Below are 20,099 nucleotides of genomic sequence, written 5' to 3'. Positions count from 1 at the left end.
ACCACAACACAATCAAAAGTTTTTATGTGAGATAAGACTACTTTAAGTAATCGCCTGTTGCTCTTCACTTTTCAGTGAGTTCAGCAGTTTGTAAATTTGCTCAGAGATGAGTGCCCTCGCCTAGCAATGGGCAGACTTTATTTGTCAGTCAGTATTTAAGATGAAAGTGGGTTGCAAACTTCATACATGCCCCACTCCGGGAGTAAGCAATTGGGCAAGCAAAGTGCCATATCTATCTAAATGGAGCCCAGCGCAAAGTTTGAAAATGTGCCCTTCTTGATAATCGGTTGACAATTTATAATGGCTGTTATTGCATTGAGATACTTGTACGTTATTATTTGAGAAAAAATTTGAGTTTCAATAATTTTCAATTTAATTTTATTTGATTGAACTATTTGTTCAATAAAACTTTTCAACATTTTTTCGCCCCAGTACAAATGCCGCGCCATGGCCATGGATGCCACACACTGCCGCTGGGTGATAGTCTGACAGTGAGAATCTTATAAGTTCTGACCAGTGGACCGAATTTGAACCCAAATTAAATGACTGGAATTATCCATGTTGGTAAATTTGGAGCCTCTTCATTATTATAATTCAACAATTCCAACCATGTCATCAAACACATCCTCTGCAACGTATTGGTACTTTACAATCTAAAACATAACACAATCCAATACGTTTAGTTTTTTGGGGGGGCGAATAGGGGGCGACGAGTGCAAAAAAGCGCTGGAAGGAGGCCACGAGACATAAAAGGTTGAGAACCATGCTCTAACTGACACACAAACTAGTCGCGCCAATTAAAAAGAGTGGAAATTATCAGCCATAGAAATTATTCAAATTTGTAAATATGAAGCCTCTTCATTCACAATTCAATAACCCTACCATGTCATCGAATACATCCTCTGCAACATATTGGTACTTTACAATCTTTCTTCCACTTGCGGTTCGGACAAATGTCTTGATTCGTCTTTCACCTGGAGAGAAAAGAAAAAGCATTTCAGTGCATGCTGGACTTAAGTATGATGAAATCACACACTAAAATCCTTGAGCCCACACCTTAATGTATTGGGTGAGCTAAGACCCCTAAAAGGGCCACATGACAGTTGAAGGGGGGCCGCCATGACAAGAACATGATTAATTTTACTTTTCACTTCACAAGAAAACATGTTTTTCCTAGTTTCATTGCTTAACAGAGTGTTTTCACTTTGTTGAGAATGAATTGTTTGAACATAATGGAATTTGGAATACACCATTTAAAATAACACTATAAATACAACTGGAACGATAAAAGGGGGGGGGGGCATGAGTGCTAAATGCTTCTAGAATGAAGCCATGATCCACAAAAGGTTGGTAACCACTGCCATAGTCTCCTATTAACTGCTTGTTTGAAACTTTTTTCTGTGCAACATTGCAAGAAAAAGCTTTAAAACAGATTTTAAACAATTTATTGTCTGTGTGGAATCAAAATCTCTTCTCCCTCCCACCAACACAAGTCTGAGTTTTAAATGGGGTAGAAAAATATTGATTTATCAGAACCATTGTGATGACACAATAGCATTTCATTATGTTAATTATGACAAGACAAAGACATTTAAATTCTGTTTGTTTGTTTACAATGTAACAAACACCAAACAAACAATGTAAAACACGAAACAAGACGCCAATACGTCACAGGAGAGCAGGACGGATTTATGGCTGGGGGTGGGTATTTTCTGATACCTGATTGATTTCAGAGTCAAATTTTTTTTTCGAATCGAATCTTGAATACTTGAAAGATATGCAATTGTATGTGATTTTTTTTACGGGTATGTGCGCTCCAGATACATAAATAAAGTCAAAACACATAATTGATCAGTTCACCGAGCGTTCACCCACAATAAACAACCTGTTTCATCAATACCTCACGACCTTCGGCGGACAAAAACAACAAGATGGAGGCAGTGAAAAACCGTCAAAAACCACTAGAAACCTTGCCACCTTGTTTCAGTCAAACCCAGCATACTTACGTTTTCCATCAGCGCCAATTCTCCACATCAACTTCTCTTGGAAGATCTTTCTTTGTTCTCCTCGTAGTACTGACAGTTTCTGCATCTCTTCGATACGAGCTCGCTCGATCATTTGACGGACGAACCAATAACTGTGACGGAATCCACCACCAATTCTGCAAAAGAAAGTGACTGAAATGAAAAAATTGCTCTCAAAATGTAATCTTCATTACGAAAGGCGAAATCCACCACTGATTCTAAAAAATACAACAAATCAGAGAAGAGAACAAATAGCAGTGGAAAGTAATCAGTGTTGAGTAGCAGTCAACCCCCGAGAAGCTTCATTTAGGTGGAATATAGGAAGGAGTAGCAAACAGTCATGATTTGTTGTAATATCAACCCAAACTTAAATTGGCCCAGTGATTTTCCTACACCCCCTCAAAAATACAAATTAGTAGAAGTAGACACTCGCACAAAACATAGTTTGAAGGACTAAAAAAAGAATGTGTGAAAAAAATTGGTTTACCCACCTTATATACTTTGTAGTTTCACATTTCGAATGTTCAAGATGTAGAGCGCATCGCCAGCACGGTGCCGGCGTGTCATCTGGCTTATTCACTGCAGAAGGACGTTTCAGAGGAATTGTGTTCAGTCGTAACGGACTCCCTTTTCTTGGCGCTGTCGTGGGCGGAGTCGCGGAAACCGGTGGAGCAGAAACAAAGCCTCTATATTCGACTCTCTTCTCTCCGCGAGAAGCCTGAAAATTACAATAAAGAGAATAAATTTCTGAAAAAAAAAATTGCATTCAACTTGTATCCCTGCCAATGAATGAGTCTCTGAAATTTCTAATTACCAAGTTAAAGCGCAACAGCTAGTGAGTCTGGCGGGAGACTACAAAACGTGGGTTTTAAGGAGCATGAATGTTTCAAACTTGCTATGTAAGATACAAAAAAATGCTTTTTTTTATTTCAACAGGCAAGTGGAGCCCAATCTTTTCGAGACACCAGTGTTTGAACAGTTTTGTGACACCCCCCACAATTTTCTCCACATTTTATTTTATTTTTTCAATTTAACCGCATCAAATCAAGTCATTGGTTTTAAGTAAACCTAAAGTAGGTATTATGAATTGTGCAATAACCTCATTGATATGTAACAATAGAAATATTTGTGACATAACAACAATAATGAGGGCCTGCGGTAACCTCAACAGTTTAAGATTTCATTAATTATTTCTCACAATGTAGCATCAGTACGAATCTTTATTCGATCACAATGCTAGTTATTGTTTTTAATATAAATCATGATAAGACAATGCAAAAAATATGTTTTTGTCGCGTCACAATACATACCAATTAAGTTTGCTTCTTGTGAGACTTCCCGCCCTTTTATCGACCTCATAATACACACACAGGTCATGCTATTGTTATATAACAATAGGAAGGGAGATTTAAAAATATACAGCCAATTTAAATGGTATTTATTGAGGAAATATGATACTAGCAATGGATTGGGATAGGATTTAATATAAATTATTTGGAAGGAGGGCAATTGATAAGACTTTATAATCATGAGGCAATCTAAAGTCACTCATTTAAACGTGGAACTGATTTTTAGGGAGAAGAAGAGTGATAAGGTGGCGTAATCACACAGAAAAAAGCAACTTTTCATCAATGTCACAAGTCCAAGTTGGGTTCTGAAAATATCTCTCTCTTGTAATATTTCACTCTTACTGAAGCTTGACCAAAATGTAGCTAAATTGAATAGTCTTAGAAGTTATAGAGAGATTACAATGATTAACAATTTCTATACACAGTATGAACTGATAATCGGATGAGAGTCCTATGGTCTGCTTAGCTTAGTCTATGTTCATCTCTGGTTTAACACTTTTATCACCAAACATTGAAAACCATTGCTATGCAAAGGGGCAAGTATTTTTGGGGATGTGATTGAGATGGTATTTTGGGAATCAAAGCTTTAAGCACGCCAAAGCACTGTCAATTTTTGAAGTGGACAAAACCTCTTGTCATACAGTAATTTTTACTTATATTTCCAGCAGGGTTAAGCCAGTATGTCTGCCAGCTTTCCATTTTTTTTTGGGGGGGGGGGGGGGGAGTGGGAGGCTGTTCTACATTTCGGAAGTGGTAAATATTTGATATAAGCGTTAAGTCTATTTGTATCTTATAAAATATGTCATGTGTTTCACTGACCAACTACACAGGCATATAAGCCATTTTCTGAATATTTAAACACAATTATAATAAAGTTAGAAACTAAAGTGGTGTCACACCTCGAAGTTTTTGGGGCTCCCGAAGTATGCGAACCAAGATGGCGGACATCGGAATGTAATATGTGTACTAGGTTAGGGTTAGGCCATATTTTAGGTATGAATACTACGGGAGGCTCTTGGCTAGTCTTCGAACTGATAATAGGACTAAAATAAGGAAAATTGGAAAAAAATTATCGTCTAACCCTAACCTGTTACCCATGTTACGTTCCGATGTCCGCCATCTTGGTTCGCATACTTCGGGAGCACCGAATTTTTTTTTTAATTTTAAGGGGAGTGCGTGTAGGAAAATCACCGGGCAAAGCTAAATTTGGGTTCATATTAAAACAAGGCATGACTGTTTGCTACAGTTTTCTCTATTCCACGTAAACAAATAAATGTTAAACAGCTTTAGTTCTCTGCGTTCAATATAAATTTATTATATTTAATAAACTAATTATATTTATTTTCTATAAAAAGGTTTTTTCTTATCATTATGAACTGCTTATCAAAGAAAGCCTGACTTCGGGCAAAACTAAAATGTATTATACCTATACCCACCCTGTATTATATTAAAGATAAGTTTGTTCACCACTTGTCTTATCCTAATCTGAGATGAACAAATAAGGTTGAGACAATTAAGTATAGCACCATCAATTTACATGTAATATTAATATGAATTAATATATAATTGAGGGTTGCCAGAATTCAGGGTCCCCTAAACCGCAATCATAGATAAGTAGACACACAATCCAAACTAGATTGCTACTCTCGTGCTACAGTCTATTACACTTATTACATTGTTATAAACCACCTAATTTGGCCAAGAAAAGTCCAGTGGTACAACAACGTGACAGATAAATAGTTAGGCACTTCCAATAATGGTACAGAGCTGTTTGTTGTACCGGCCCTGTTCGGAGTGAACAATAAGAATGGCCCGTTCACATTGAGATCTTTCTAATGTTAACCATTGATGAGGAGAGACCGCGGTACAATTTGCAAAACAATCAAACCGTCTCGTCGGATTTCCTCACCTTAAGTTAAACATTAGAAATTTTGGCGCTGCAGAAGTATGTGTACCAATATGGAGGTAACTAATTTTGTTCGCCTACTTTACATCAAATTGTGTAAAGGGACTGATGCCTATGGACAGGGGGTATATTCACTTGGCTAATACAGACAGTCCCCGAACTAGTAATAGAACTAAAATAAGGAAAATCGGAATAAAATCTTGGTCTAACCTGGTACACATACTTCGTACTAAAATTTTATCCTACCGAACATGTGAATTTAGTACTCACCCAAACGCTTGCATGAATCGCTGGAAACCTTTCCACGTCATCTATAGAACTCTTCACATAGTAGGGCGGTAAAGCTGTCTTGCGGCCTGACGGTGTTATGGCTGTTCCTGAGAAAAAAAAAGAAAATTCAACATAAGGGTAAGCCCTAAGACTTTAATCGCGATTTTGTACTTAATTAAATGGTAATAAAATGTGAGTACAAATTCATTTTCTGTTATGAATTTTTCGTTTTAATGATAATCAGTATCTCTACATAGAATCTCTCCTTTTAAAAGGTGAAAAAAGCATTTTTGTATCATACATAGAATTTTTGTAGCTTGAACTGCTTTTTAGGACCTTATGACTCTAAATCAGTGCTCTTCAACCTTTTTGTTATTGTGGAACCCCTGATATAAGTTTTCGATTTTTATGGAACCCCAATTAACAAAATTTAAAAAAAAACGAAATATTCGTAATTCAAATATTTCTACTCCAACAACTACTTTTTGCATTTCGTTTGCAATCTTCTTGAAATCTCATACTCATGTCTACACTATTCAAACAACTTCGCAACGACGCATCAACATGCTGAAGCAAGAAATGATTTTGCCTAAAAAAAAACGCGGAACCCCTAAGGAACCCTATAAACTGACAGAACCTCACTGCATGTATTACGGAACCCCCCTGTCGAAGAGCACTGCTTTAAATCCACGTTTGGCAATCAGAAATTTCAACACCCCCCTTGAAAACTTTATGACCATGCCCCTGCCAGAGATAAATATGGAAATTCCATAGATAATTCGATGTGGAACAAGATGGCGGATACCGAAACATAGCATGTGTACCAGGTTAGGGTTAGGCCATAATTTCAGGTACTAATACTACAGGATTGGCTAGTCTCCGAACTCGTAACAGAACTAAAATAAAGAAAATTGGAATAAAATTATGGCCTAACCCTAACCTTGTACACATACTACGTTACGGTGTCTGCCATATTGGTTCACATACTTTGGGAGTACCTCTCACCTGTATTCGGTTCTGGTATGCCAGGAAGTCTTTTCGAAGCGGGAGTAGTGGCTGCTCGCATTCTTGAGTTAGATCGAGGAGATCCTTGGATTGCAAATTGGGGGGTTCGTCCCTGAGTCAACGTGGGGAGGACTAATTCAGAGCCTCCCCCTTTTATCAAGTCTGAAACGTCTGCTGCCATCTCCTGGCCCCATGAACTGAAATATAGCAAAAATTTTGCCTAAAAAGACGCTCGGGCGCTACTTTTATTCATTTCAAAACTATCTGTGGGCTTCATGAAATTCGTTTTTCACCTCGAAATTTTGTGAGATGACGTCATCAAAATTAAAAATTACGCTCCGTGATTATATAGGTACTGTAAAAGATTTGATACCGCTCCTTTCGTATCCATTTATTTTAACTTGGTTCTCTGTTTTTTTTTAAAGTTAATTGACCGTGAGTTGTGTAATCTATTGACTGTAATGCATTTGTTGTTTAGATTTCATTTGTAATCAGTAATCAGTAATTTATTTTATCACCAAGAAATACACACTGTACATACAGAACGAGATAAGAAAAGAGAGGAAAATAATGCATTTCAGGGTGAAAGGGGACGCGATAAACCAGCATTGGTTATCGAGCAACGACACCTATGAATAGTCTAACATTGGGTTATACAAGAACAAAAATCGAACTAAATATAGTACTAAAGTGAGGAGTCGGACGCCAAAATACTAACATTGACAGAAATATTTTTAAAAAGACCGGATATTTCCGGACTCACTAAGCAAACGACTCCGAACGCCGACTGGCAGATAACCATGACAACTACGGCACAAATACGGTAACGTCTAAGTGACTGGAGTCAAATAAAATAATTGCTGGGAATTAAAAGAATATGCAAGTATTTTGATAGAAAAACAGGAGACCACGAAGGTTGAAAGTCATTACAGAAACCAATACTGGATATCGGGCGGCAACGCCTATAATTTGCTAACAGTAATAGGAGATAGCATGAAAAAGTCGAAAAATAATTAAAAGATATGAGAAGAAATACAAGTCGAAGCGACCTGAATTTCCAGAAGGCATCCCATACCCACAGAAACAAAAAAACACCCATGGTATGAAAGTTCATTAGAAACTGACCTGAAAAGTCGTTCCGGTGTAGGTTGTGGAGGGACAGGTGTCGGTGATACTGTTTCTTCCGGTTCCGGGGTCGTGACCTCGACTATTTCTGTATTAATAAATGGCTGAAGGCTAGTTGTCTCTTGGTACTGAGTCCCGCCTTCGGTTCGTGACGAAGGAAGTATAGAGGCGCCTGGCAATAGAAATTGGAAACTTTTAATGAGTTTACAGCCCCGCACAAACTCAGTACTGGCCGCCACTAATACGTTGAAAACTATTTTTATGGGGGTAGTAATATATATATACACAATATACGACATTTCGCCCATCAACTTTGAACTTTGAGTGGCTAACATTTTTACAACATTTTATGCCTCTCTCCAAATAAGGCTTTGCTCAAGCTTCTACTGATAGATACTGAGCTGCTACTTATCGATGCCACTACCTTTTTATCTCAATCTTTCTCCCATTGGAAGTTTGTACAGGGCCTTGTTATGAGTAAAAGTTCTAAAGTCATGGAAGCTCCTTACAAAAAAGTGGCCTCTAGTCTTGTGAGCCTCGTAAGGAGTACCAATGCATTACCAAGTTATATGTGTCGACTACGGCCGTAGCCAGGGACAGATGTCGGTGATACAGTTTTTTCCGGTTCCGGGGTCGTGACCTTGTGACATTTTATGTATCATGCATAGCAATTTTTGATAGCTCAAAACGCTTTTAGACGCTGAAGACTTTTGCAAATTCAAGTTTTCCCCGCTAGTTGTTACAGTCTAACTTGGCAATTGCAAATATTCTGACATGCCCCTGGTGTCGACGATTATTTGCCATGTTTGTACCAAAGTGACTATAAAACAAATTTAGGATAGGATAGGATAGGATTTACATATTTATCCCGGGGGAGAGGAAAGCCGATAAGACGGCTTATCCATATGGCGAACCACGGCCTCTCGTCCGGTTAAATTTATAGTCACTTTGGTTTGTACGGGTCTTTCTGACGAAATTTTTGTTCAAATCAAGGCGAGACCACACGCACTCACTCGTAGGATTTTTCTCCGAGATAACTCACTCAGAAGTAAAGCCCAATTTTTGAGCAAAAGTATAGCGACCACGTGAGTTTCGAGTTGACAACTTTCGTAAGGCCTTGTTCCTATCAAAACTTCTAAGTGTATTCGAATCTTTTGTACGAAGCCCCGCCACCGCTCAAAATAAAAATAATTATCTAGTTTGGGCTAGGAAAAAAGATTGCACTCGAAATTTAAATCATTCCTACCTGGATAATTACTAATTAGTACTAATCTAAAGATTGGTAAGTATGTTGATAGGTATTTGTTCGTCTGTCTGTTAGACACTTTCGTATGTTACGCGATATCTCACGAAAGCGACGTTGAATATGCTCCAAATTTTGCATGTGCATTCATCATATCTCGGACCAGAAGAGATATTGATTTTGATGAATTATGTCGTATAATTAGAGAGTTATTAATTAATTAGTTTTTTTTTGCGGTTGGTCGGAATAAGTCTTCGGTCTCCGACTGATATTCTCGTTTGTTATTTCAAAACGTGATGGATGTTTTTCTTAAATCTCACATTTTTTTATTGGTGTCAGCGGCTTTGTACAAAATATCCGATTATTCACCAATCCTAGACAAAATTTATATTTCAAAATAACCTCACCTCTTGCGCTATCTTCACTAATTTCCTCAGGAACGGCTACTGTCTCTCCTTTGATATTCAACGGCCCTCCTACTCCAGTCCTAGGTGCAACCAAACCTCTATGGTGGAATGGTACCGGTCTCTTGCGTCGGGATAGCATATTCAGGTCCAATTAGCGTGAAAAATCCTTTCAAATTAATTTAATTTCCAAATAATCTGATCCGCTTTTAAAAACGCTTCTCTGAAGACGACTTTTCGCGCCAAATGACCCGTTAATTGTGTCGTTGTAATACTAATTGTTTCATCACAAAAAGATACCTGATACCACCCCCTCCGCGATTATTGTGTTGTCATAAACAAAGGAGGGTGTCTTAACATCGAAAAGGTACGCAATTGTCGTATAGCGTTTTTCCTCGGCCCTTAGAAGATCAGATATGTTATACAGTGACTTTATTACTCGTTCATACATGGCCGATCATGGGCTTTTGCATGCGGAATCGGTCGAAAAGGTCGCCGTACTCGCCTCAAAGATGTGAAGGCCTGAATACCCATCCTTGACATACCTTACTGGTAGCGGGTTCCGGCTAGCAAATGTGGCCCTGGCGGTCTAAAATCGTCACAAGCTACAAAAATTGCTTTTTTTTGTTACATTTCAGAATAGGAGAGGAGAGTGGGACACTCAAACCCCTATCTTTCTTGTAGAACTGGTCAGTTACGGCTCCCCACTCCCAAGAATATAAAACTATACCTAGCTGTGATTTCCACCAGGATAAGGAGTGACCTCCTCCATGTGATAAGGTTGTCTTAATATATCTTGCCCTCCCTCCCCCCCAAAAAAAATATTCTGCCAGGAATACACGAGAAAAAACAAAAATCACATTTTTTCAATTTCATTTGCAAGGCACGTAATTGAAACACACAGCACAAATGAATTAGTAAAGAAAGGTAATTCAAGAATCTGGCTCTGACATTGGCAAACTACCACCTGCAGGCCAAATCCGGCTCATTGGGTGATTCAATCTGGCCCGTCTGATGCTGCCAAAAATTTGTTGAGATTGCGATTAAATTTATTTTCAACACATGGCTCATTGTTTTCCACTTTTGCTTTTGTAACACTGTAAACATTGTTCATAAAGTGTATTTTTTACGCCACACTTACATGGCTCGCCAGTCCAGGTAAGAAAGCACATTCACAATGTCGTTCTATAACGATATGCATAGCTAACTGCACCACACTTGAATAACTTAATTGCATTATATGTATACACCAATGCAAAATGGGTGTCTCAAAAATGTCCCACACTTGTATGAATCCCACTTCGTACACTTACTTTAACCACATGCCAACTCTATAATATATTCAGGGTGTCCATAAAGTCCCTTTATATTTGTTATGAAGTCAGTTCTCAATAAATCTTAACCAGGTTTGTTGTTTTTAATCAGTAATTGTTTCCAAGTATTTTCACTTTGTTTAATATATCTGGGAGGACCGAAACAATATATGGTATCGATATATTCCCTTTGCAATTTTGAAAAATTTTATAACTTTATGGACACCCTATATATCCTTCCTTGAAACAAGACTTTTCTAAGAAACCCCAGCAAAAGCAAGAAAAAAATATAAGCAGTTATTATCAGAGAAAATCAATGGATCTATACCGGGTGTTAAAAAAGTTGCGCAAAATCAAAGTAAAATTTTTTGTCATGGCAATGTTAAAAAGCATCAGTCGTGAAATGTTTGAATGGCATTTCACTGTTACTTGATACTGTTAAAAGGTGCCAGTCGTTAAATGTTTTTAATAGCATTTCATCGTAACTTCTGTTAATTTTGCGTTGCTTTTTTAACGTCCCGTAGTGAATTAAATTCTTAATTAAAGCTGGTCAGGTGTTTACACACACACACCGAAATGAACTTAGCGGAAAATTGAGCATAATAGAATTTCTTCATGCATGCTTTACTCTGAATGCGGTCATAATTTTACGCTCGAGCAGAATATTTTTTAATTAGAATTCTGCCAGTTCAGGAATATTTTAAATCTTATCGGGTCACCTAGCTAATTTTCCTTGCAGTTTTAACAACACTGCCTATCTAATCCCATACCCGACATGGACTGGGAAACGGACGAGAGGCCGTGGTTCGCCACATGATTAAACCGTCTTATCAGCTTTCCTCTCCCCCAGGTAAAGATGAACATCATAACTTAGTTCAAAGTGATCCCCCTAACTTGATCGCACATCCCAGAAAATTAAAATTTTCAGTAATGAAAATAAAAAAACAAGAACCATTTCAAAATATTACAGCGGATTACAGACAGTGAAAAATAGGACATCATAAGTTCATGGTTGAGAGCCTGTTTTTTTTTTTTTTTTTGACGTGAATCTTTTTCATATTGAATATACATATTTTAACAGTATATTAATTCAGTGAAATAAAAAACAAAAAATTAGTTCAGTGGCAAAAAATAAATAATTGAACATGTCATGGGTAACATTTTATCGCCTCCTATGGTATCTTTGTACCACTAGTGGCAAGAACTTAGATAGCTTCGAACTTAGGCGTGCAGACATTACGACAAAGATCACGAAACTTCATTTTGACTGTGAAGGCACATTGTCATAGAGTATTTTCAGTGCGAGAGGGCTTCGTATTCAGAGGAATTTATAAGGGTGCTAAAGTAGAAATTCACAAAAATGTCTTAACTTGAACGATTTAAACTTTCTAAATACAACAATTAAAATGTGAAACCTCCTCAAAAAATAACAATTAAAGACAGTGAAAACAACAAACTATCAATTCAGAATTAATATGTTCAGTGATAAACATATCAGAGAACAAGAGAGCTATGCTCAAATATATGGACACGTAGAGTCACATAATTTTGATGACGTCATAGCGAAAAAAAAAGTAATAGCCTTCTGGAGAAAATATTTATCTTTAACCACTGAAAATTTCAAAGCAATTGGTCCAGTATTCGAAGAGAAAAGCGACTTTTTAAAAACGTGTCAAAGAACAACAACAACAACATAATATTGAAACGATCGTTATGTCCACTCGTGTCCAATAACAGGTCATGGCTTCAGTTTTACCATTTTTTTTAACTACCAGTGGAAACAGAGTTTTGGTATAATGAGTGACGAGCCAGCTATCATGTTACTTTCATTCTAGTACTAACAACAATCAACAACACCAAAATAACCAAAGATCCATTTTGTGTCCTAAAGTAAACCTCCTCAGAAAAGTATCAGAAATATCACTTAAAAATTGCAAACCATTATAAATGTATGACTCAATAGATGGGCGCACCAGAATTATTTGTACCATTATGGAGGTAACTAATTTTGTTCGCCTACTTTACATCAAGTTGTTTCAAGGGGCTAAAACCTATGGGCAGGGGGTATATTCACTTGGCTAACACAGACACAATGAGGAAACTCGTAATAACATTATGGCCTAACCCTAACCTGGTACATATACTACGGGAGTACAAATAGATGTCGTCTAGAGCCTTTTTCATATGACGTTTATCCACTCCCTATAGGCATTCACTGATATCTAGGAGGATGATATTATTATTTTTAAAAGGCCCGGATTCTTACCGGTTCGACATTGTCTACCTAATTTATTACACACTGGGCGGTGGTCACAGGATTTGGACCCGAGATGAGTAATATAGACCTGGTTGACTGTGGTTCGAATCCGGATCTTTCAGCCATTCAACTTGGACCGCGTCTGCTTGTTTATTTTGGCAGCATAAATACCGTTTGATAGTTTCAGTTGATTTCAATACTATTTAAATACACAGCTATACAGTTTGCCAAATTGGCACTGATGTGCGACATTTGTGTCCATATTTGTAAGCCATTCATTAAGATTATTTGATTTAAAAATTAAATATTCTGTAATGATCAGACCCCAGTAATTTTGATGTTTCGTGAACGGCCCTTTGGTGAAACAGTTGAGTAGCCCTGATATAGACAGTCAAATCTAACGCTGTGTGACCGCTATCAGCAATGGTTTCACACCTTAAAAACAAGCGAAAGTTTCAATTTTGAACTAATAAAGTATGTTGCCACATTTTAACATTATCTCAGGTCTTTTACTTCATCTGTGTAAAATTCAACTTGCTTGCTCAATGGCGCCATATAGTGGATTGTATTTTCATCATAAATCTCAAGGAATGGACGAGCACAGAGTTTTTCTCTCTAAAAAGAAAATAACATTAATAAGATGGGGAAAGGGTGACAAGAGTCACAAGACAACTTTGGAGAGGGTGACAACTTTTCCGACACTCCAGCAAGGCCTGTGGTTGTAGTCATATTCTCCCCATAGTCTGAAGTCGGAATTTTTAATTTAAATTAAATATGACCAGTTTACGGTAGAATTCCCTGACAGACTTTTCATGTTTGATATCCCAAGAGAGACCAAAATGAATGAGAAGACTCAATTATGTGTCAACCCCAATTCTACAATGTCTTAGTATGGAAATAGTAAAACAAAATAAGGTAAAAGGTTAAAAGAAAATTAGTTTGGTGTCAATCTCTATTCACTACTACTAGGGCTGGGCATTTCCGAATACCTTGTGATTTCAGAATCGAATCGAATAATTTTTTCGAATCGAATCTCGAATACTTGAAAATATATAGTTGTAAGCGATTTTATTATAGTAATTGGTCCTCTCAACAAATGAATTACTGAAGACATAGAACAAATCACTCAGATAGATTACTGAGCGTTCACACAGAATAACAAACACGTTACATTAATAAGAAAATAGTCGTATGTTAGAATTTCGTTAAAAAAATACGACTCCAATGAAAAAAAAAATGAGGAATTCACCTTGAAGATTAGCGGAAAGATAAAAACAAGATGGCGGCGATTCGAAATTTAGCTCTGAACCGATTCGAATAATTCACTATTCGATTCAATTCGATTATTCGATTCGAAATGCCCAGCCCTAACTATTACTAAAAAAACATAAATGAAAAAGATTTTCCAACAAATATTACCAAAGTTGATAAAACTGACTAATGTAGCCAAAACAGGGTCTTTTACCAATCCATGGGAGCAGTTAGTTTGAGTGTTAAATTCGATAGAGCACGGATGTGCAACAGGCGGCTAGCAGGCCGGCCCGACGTTTCACACTTGCAAAGGAAAGCGATATGTGTTTTTCATACAGAACGTTGCTACGTAATTGCGTAACGAAGTAATTAGGAAACGTTCAAAGTTGCATAACTCACACAGGTTTATAAGATCGGACAATACCAGTATGATTCCACGAGGCAGATAGCAAAAGAAAAATAATGAAATTACCCGAATAAAATGCAAAACAGTAAAAAATCTTTAAACAAATTGACGAACGAGACCTTCTGACGAAGCTAAAAGAAACCAACGCTGCCGCGATTCCCCGATTCGCTGGACACAAAATGAGGTCCGATATGCATCTTTGCACTCGGTGTCTCCACTTGGTTTATAGTCACTTTGCTGGCAGCTAGCTCCACTGCCGCGTAACAGCGATAACGAATCGTAAAGATGATTAATTAAGTCAGACGCTGCGCGAAAGTGTTAACGCATAGAATAGAATTATTGTAAGTAAACAAACCTATATTTAAAGTATCGTCAACAATAAAATACGATGATAATTGGTATGCAGGAACCTCTAACACTGCAACATCCAGCTCTATAAAAATAAAGCCGTCAAAAGCACTAGAAAAGAAAACAAAACAGGATTCAAGTACCGGTACTACACGAACTACAAGGTCACACACTCACAAGGCTGCAATCACAAAGAAGAAAACAACGAATGACAAAAAAGTTGTAAAACCTGAAAAAAGTACAAAAGCTGAAACAGCGGAAGATTCTGATGATGCAAAGCTTGCTTCAAATGTGAATGGGGCAGATGAAGTCCAACCTGATACTGGTGGAAAAGAAAAAGATTTGCAACATCCCCAAGAAGGTCCATTGAGGGATGATTTCAATCGCGATCGCTTAATATTTGGTATACTCGATGATGCTACTAGAAAAAGGTTAATTGCAAAAGATGAGATCTTCAAAGGGCATTTCAAATTGCAACGTCAATGGAATTGGCCAACAGGGATGTGGCCAAAATATCAAGTGGCAGTATTATGCCAATGGTGAAGGAGCAGTCTCTTTCTAGAAAGCATCGGTTTAATACCTTAAAATGTAAGCACTGTGGTAAAACTGCACATGATTTCAAAAATTGTCGTTATAAAAACTTTCATTGTTTTAACTGCGGCCACCGAGGTCATATTCAACAGGTTTGTCCAGAGAAAGAACGTGGAATGACAGACGCAATAATGATAAACCACAAAGTGCAAATGTTATGGAGAACGACAGCAGTGATAGTCCTAACTTGGGGAATTCGTCGTCTATAGAGGTTGGTAATTTAAGTATAAATAGCGTACTTATAAATGAAAATGGCCCAATTTGGCATTTTCCGGTTATCAGTGGGAAAACACTAAGAATGGAACTAGATACGGAATCGGCTGTGTCTATCATTTCTAAAAATGTTTACGATTCACATTTGTCTCATATCCGTTTGAATGATACAAAAATTTGCTTGAAGACTCATTCCGGGGAAAAGATACATCCATTGGGTGAAAATGAAATCTTTGGCTCGAAGTTATTTCTGGTAGCCAGGGTTAGACAAAGACATAGAAAATATGGTTAAAAATTGCAAGGACTGCCAAATGCAGCAAATTGAACCTTCGAAAGCTCCTCTACACCACTGGGAGTGGCCCCAAGCACCATGGATCTGAGTCCACGTAGATTTTGCCGAGTTATTTAAGGGGGCGATGTTTTTAATAATAGTAGATGAATATTCAAAATGGCCGGAAGTTATTAAAATGTCATCAACTAACACCAATAATACTATACGTGTCATAAGAAGTCTTTGTGCTAAATACGGTTCACAGGAATATCTTGTGAGCGACAATAAGCCTCAATTTTGTTCACATGAATTTGCACACTTTTTGAAAGCAAATGGTATAAAGCATAAGAAATCTGCACCTTATCATCCAGCATCTAACGGTGCTGCCGAACGATTTGTACAAACGTTCAAGCGCGCTATGCGCTCAGTTAATGATGCCAACAAATTCGACTTACATTTGGATGATTTTTTGCTGGGGTATCGAAATACTCATCATTGCACGACGGGCGAGGCAACGTCTGTATTATTCTGTAAACGACGTCGTCGTACTATTTTGGACTTGATCAAACGTAACATTCGTAATCGCGTTGAAGAAAAAGAATATACAGTGCGGATGAAAAGTAACAAAACTCTCCGATCATTTAGCGTTAGTGAAACAGTCCTCGTTAGAGATTACCGTGGAAACTCTAAATGGAAACGTGGCGAAATAACAAAAATAATAGGGCCCCTGACTTATCTTATGTTAGTTGGAAGAGACATATCGACCAGATTATTAAATCTGACTTGAAGATCAAGCAAGAACATAGATATGGAGAGCAACTGGTTGAATCTGAAGATGATCATTTTGAACATGACGAGCCTGCAAGCGTGGAACCGGATGCAACACACAGTGCAGTATCCAAAAGTCCAGTGCCGTCACCAAACATCGAATCACCGTCACCAAACTCTCTCATCGGTCGGACACCGGTAATCACAGAATCCGACACCAAAGTCGACTACAGACATTGAACGATGTTACCCACTTCGGCAGAGAAGGAGACCAGATAGATTTCAATTTTAATTTGTTTTTATTGTAAAACTCTGATTACTACATCATCAGTATTTATGATTGTCAGCGTTACATTTTGCTACTAACAATTCTTATTTTTAGGAGGGAGGTGATGTGGTGTATTTATTACGTCATAAATCGTATGACTACTCATGCGATTTACTTGACACGTTTTGTCCTTGGCCGGAGTTTCCGGCCAGTCGATGGTTTGAGTTGGTCTATAAAGTGTGTTCTACAACGTCCATACTTGTGTATTTCTTGCAACCAAAAGGGGATTAAGAATACAATACTATGCAAGAACTCGCAACCGGCATACCTGTATATACGTTTCCATCGCAGGGTAGGCTTTGGTTGCCCCAAAGTAAGCGGACATAGGAATTGCATATGGATGTGAAGTCTTCACGGAAAAGTCGACATTTGGAAAAATAATGAATTTGTAACCTCTCTCTTCTAATATACCCTCCACTTCCTCATTTACTTCCTCTTTAGCCCTTGACCCCTCAGCAAGAATTATACCAACTATATAACGACACTGATTTGGGTCGACCTGTAAATAAGAAGAATGAAAGTTAGGTAGAAAAACACGTTTTCCTTGGGAGTTGGAGTCAGTGCCAGTAGCGAGGATTTTTCAAAAAGGGGGGAATCTGAAATTTCTAATTGTCAAGTTGGACCATAACAGCTAGCAGGACTGGAGAACGTGGGGTCTTAAGAGTCTTGAAAGCTACTGCAAGTTACAAAAATTGTAATGTATGATACAGGAAACTGGTGAATAAAAAGAAAAAAAACAAATTTTACCCCCATCCATTTACCCCCTTCTTCCCTAAAAAAATAAAAACTACCTTCTTAGGGTCATCATAATAAATTCCCAGCAGTCTCTCATCAGGGCAGATATTCGCAGCCTCTGAGAAGTAGGAACCGCAAGCATTGTAATTTCCAACGCAATACTTATAAGCAACCTTCATCTCTGAGACTATCGACGGTCCGGTGAAGACACGGACTCGATAAAAATATCCAATATAGCTGAAAATAATATGTTAAACAGATTAAGATCAGGCAGGGCTGAAGTATTGTGATTGGAATCAAATTTTTAAACTCCCTTGGATCAGTACGGCACACTATCCAAATTCCAAGAATTTCCCTCCATTTGGTTCAATAAAACAAACACTCAATGTGTCTCACAACCGAGGGACGTCTGGCACCCCATCAGATGCTTCATTTCGTGCCATGCTTGTCTCAATAATAATCTAAATTAATCGCGGCCGTCACGTCATGACCAAGATTGCCGTTTGTTGCCAAAAACTCTCAAATGCCACGTTAAAAAAAATTTTCTTTTGGTAAATCGGATTATATTTTCCAGAGGAATTCAATTATGACGTTACTAGATTGCGCTTTCTTGTAGTATTTTGCGCAACTTCATTATACTGTATTTTTAACGATATTGAGGGACAACAATGTCTAGACGTCCCCCGAAGGAGGGGTGTCTGATCATCTGTAAAATAGGTCTCTCGGAAGCGGGACAATGTCACCCGATCTGTATAGTGTGCCGTTACTGTATAATGTCCAGATGTAATTTTGGTGAAAAAAACTACGATCATCGTTCAAATGAATACTTCAACTCACTTCAATAAATAAACAATCGTTGCTCCAATAGCAATCAGTGACAAAACAATGAGAATAATCAGGACAAGTCCTTCCATCTCAAACTCAGACCTGCAGATTGACCACAGCACCAGAGAAAACTTGTATGTTAAATATGGTACCTACTAAATATTGAAGACGTATTTTAGTACTTGGTTGTTCCGAATAAAAGTAAATGGTGACAGTATGATGGAAAAAATAAAGCAACAAAGGCAATAAATACAAAATACAGAAATAAGGCAATTTCGGGTCTCATGTAGTTTACTACGTAACATACTTCTAGTGGGCGTAGCATAACAATTTTTTTATGTGTCAATCCTAACCCCCCACCTGACTACACCATCTGAAAATTACGTCACATGACGTAATAGAGCACTCCATGCCATTTCGTGCGGTCGTACTTGTATTTGGCAAGCTCTATAAGTCTATGGCATGATTGTGATACCGTAGTGAAGTAATTTTTGGATGGCGTAGTCAGATGGGGGTTAGGATTAACATGTCAAAAAATTGTTATGCTACGCCCACTAGAAATTCGTTAGGTAGGAAACTACACGAGACCCACAATTTGAATGGCAATCTATGGCACAACGTCGCTTCCCCATGCTACACACCCCTCCCCCACTGTACACAAAACTAAGCCCAGAAGCCAGTTATAAGCACCATTAACTAATATTGTAATAATAGAAAACCAGTGATAGTACCACCATAAGCATAATCAAAAAAAAGGGCTGGTTAGATGCAGAGGCAGTGTGCAGAGTAGGATAGGATAGGATTTACATATTTATCCCGGGGGATTGGAAAGCCGATAAGACGGCTTATCCATATGGCGAACCACGGCCTCTCGTCCGGTTACCGGTACCGGTACCCTTCCAAGTCGGGTATGGGATTAGTTTATTTGTATTGTTTGTTTTCGGAAGCATGGACTTGGTGGTGGAGGAAGCCGTAACCGACCAGCGGTAACGTGAACCGACCAACGACAGCGAGGAGTCCAGCAATCCTCTCGCACATAACCATCCCTGCATGGGATTCGAACCTGCGAACCCACGCAGAGTAGTTAGAGGTGCGGTAGCGAGAGTATTCCTAACGCTTAGCCCGTTGAGCCACACCGCCGCGCCAAGAGTCTTTACAGCTTTATCAGCCACTTATCTAATGCTAGGAACCGATGTCCGTTTTAGGAATTTCGTTTAATGTATTTTACCTACCGTATTTCTCGCCTAATAACAAATTTCGTTAGTCGCTTCTTTAGCTGATTTTTATGAAAATAAAAGTCTGATTTGAATGATTAACACTTGCGACTTCCGCAACGTGCCCTTTGACACTTGTTTGCGCCTCGTGTGGCAGGGAATGGATAAATAAATATATTTTGATTGATGCCTTGAGGGGATTATTTATCATTTTTTAGTTATTATTTAATTATTGACTATGTGATTTAAGAGT

The 20,099-nt window shown here is 38.0% G+C and overlaps 2 protein-coding genes across 2 annotated transcripts in view; both read right to left on the bottom strand.

The window, feature by feature from the left end:
• The window catches only part of LOC120339686 (uncharacterized), a 35,045-nt gene extending 25,479 nt beyond the window's left edge, over positions 1-9,566 (bottom strand). The window contains exons 1-7 of the mRNA XM_039407862.2: positions 9,330-9,566; positions 7,680-7,851; positions 6,555-6,751; positions 5,550-5,656; positions 2,516-2,742; positions 2,007-2,161; positions 883-974 (exon numbers count right to left, since the gene is read on the bottom strand). Of these exons, the coding sequence (XP_039263796.2) occupies positions 883-974; positions 2,007-2,161; positions 2,516-2,742; positions 5,550-5,656; positions 6,555-6,751; positions 7,680-7,851; positions 9,330-9,468 (1,089 nt within the window). The 5' untranslated portion in view covers positions 9,469-9,566. The remainder of the gene's footprint in view (positions 1-882; positions 975-2,006; positions 2,162-2,515; positions 2,743-5,549; positions 5,657-6,554; positions 6,752-7,679; positions 7,852-9,329) is intronic.
• Positions 9,567-10,182: 616 nt separating this feature from the next.
• LOC120339879 (testis-expressed protein 264 homolog) lies at positions 10,183-18,808 on the bottom strand. Its single transcript, XM_039408110.2, has 4 exons — positions 18,645-18,808; positions 17,864-18,044; positions 17,341-17,571; positions 10,183-13,511 (listed from the first exon to the last, which is right to left on the bottom strand). Exons 1-4 carry the CDS (start codon positions 18,719-18,721, stop codon positions 13,392-13,394), a joined length of 609 nt encoding a protein of 202 aa, XP_039264044.2. The 5' UTR covers positions 18,722-18,808; the 3' UTR covers positions 10,183-13,391.
• Positions 18,809-20,099: the final 1,291 nt, after the last annotated feature.

This window comes from Styela clava, chromosome 9 (genome assembly GCF_964204865.1).
Source record: "Styela clava chromosome 9, kaStyClav1.hap1.2, whole genome shotgun sequence".
NCBI lineage: Eukaryota > Metazoa > Chordata > Ascidiacea > Stolidobranchia > Styelidae > Styela > Styela clava.
Note: the sequence above shows the minus strand (reverse complement) of the source record. Positions and strands in the feature narration are given on the sequence as shown.

What these genes read in the sequence shown, in the direction of transcription:
- LOC120339879 (XM_039408110.2), bottom strand. Translation starts at nt 18,721, where the DNA reads ATGGAAGGACTTGTCCTGATTATTCTCATTGTTTTGTCACTGATTGCT. An exon ending in ATTATGATGACCCTAAGAAG is followed by an intron (nt 17,572 to 17,863) that starts GTAGTTTTTATT and finishes TCTTATTTACAG; the next exon opens with GTCGACCCAAATCAGTGTCG. An exon ending in CGATGGAAACGTATATACAG is followed by an intron (nt 13,512 to 17,340) that starts GTATGCCGGTTG and finishes TTTTCTTTTTAG; the next exon opens with AGAGAAAAACTCTGTGCTCG.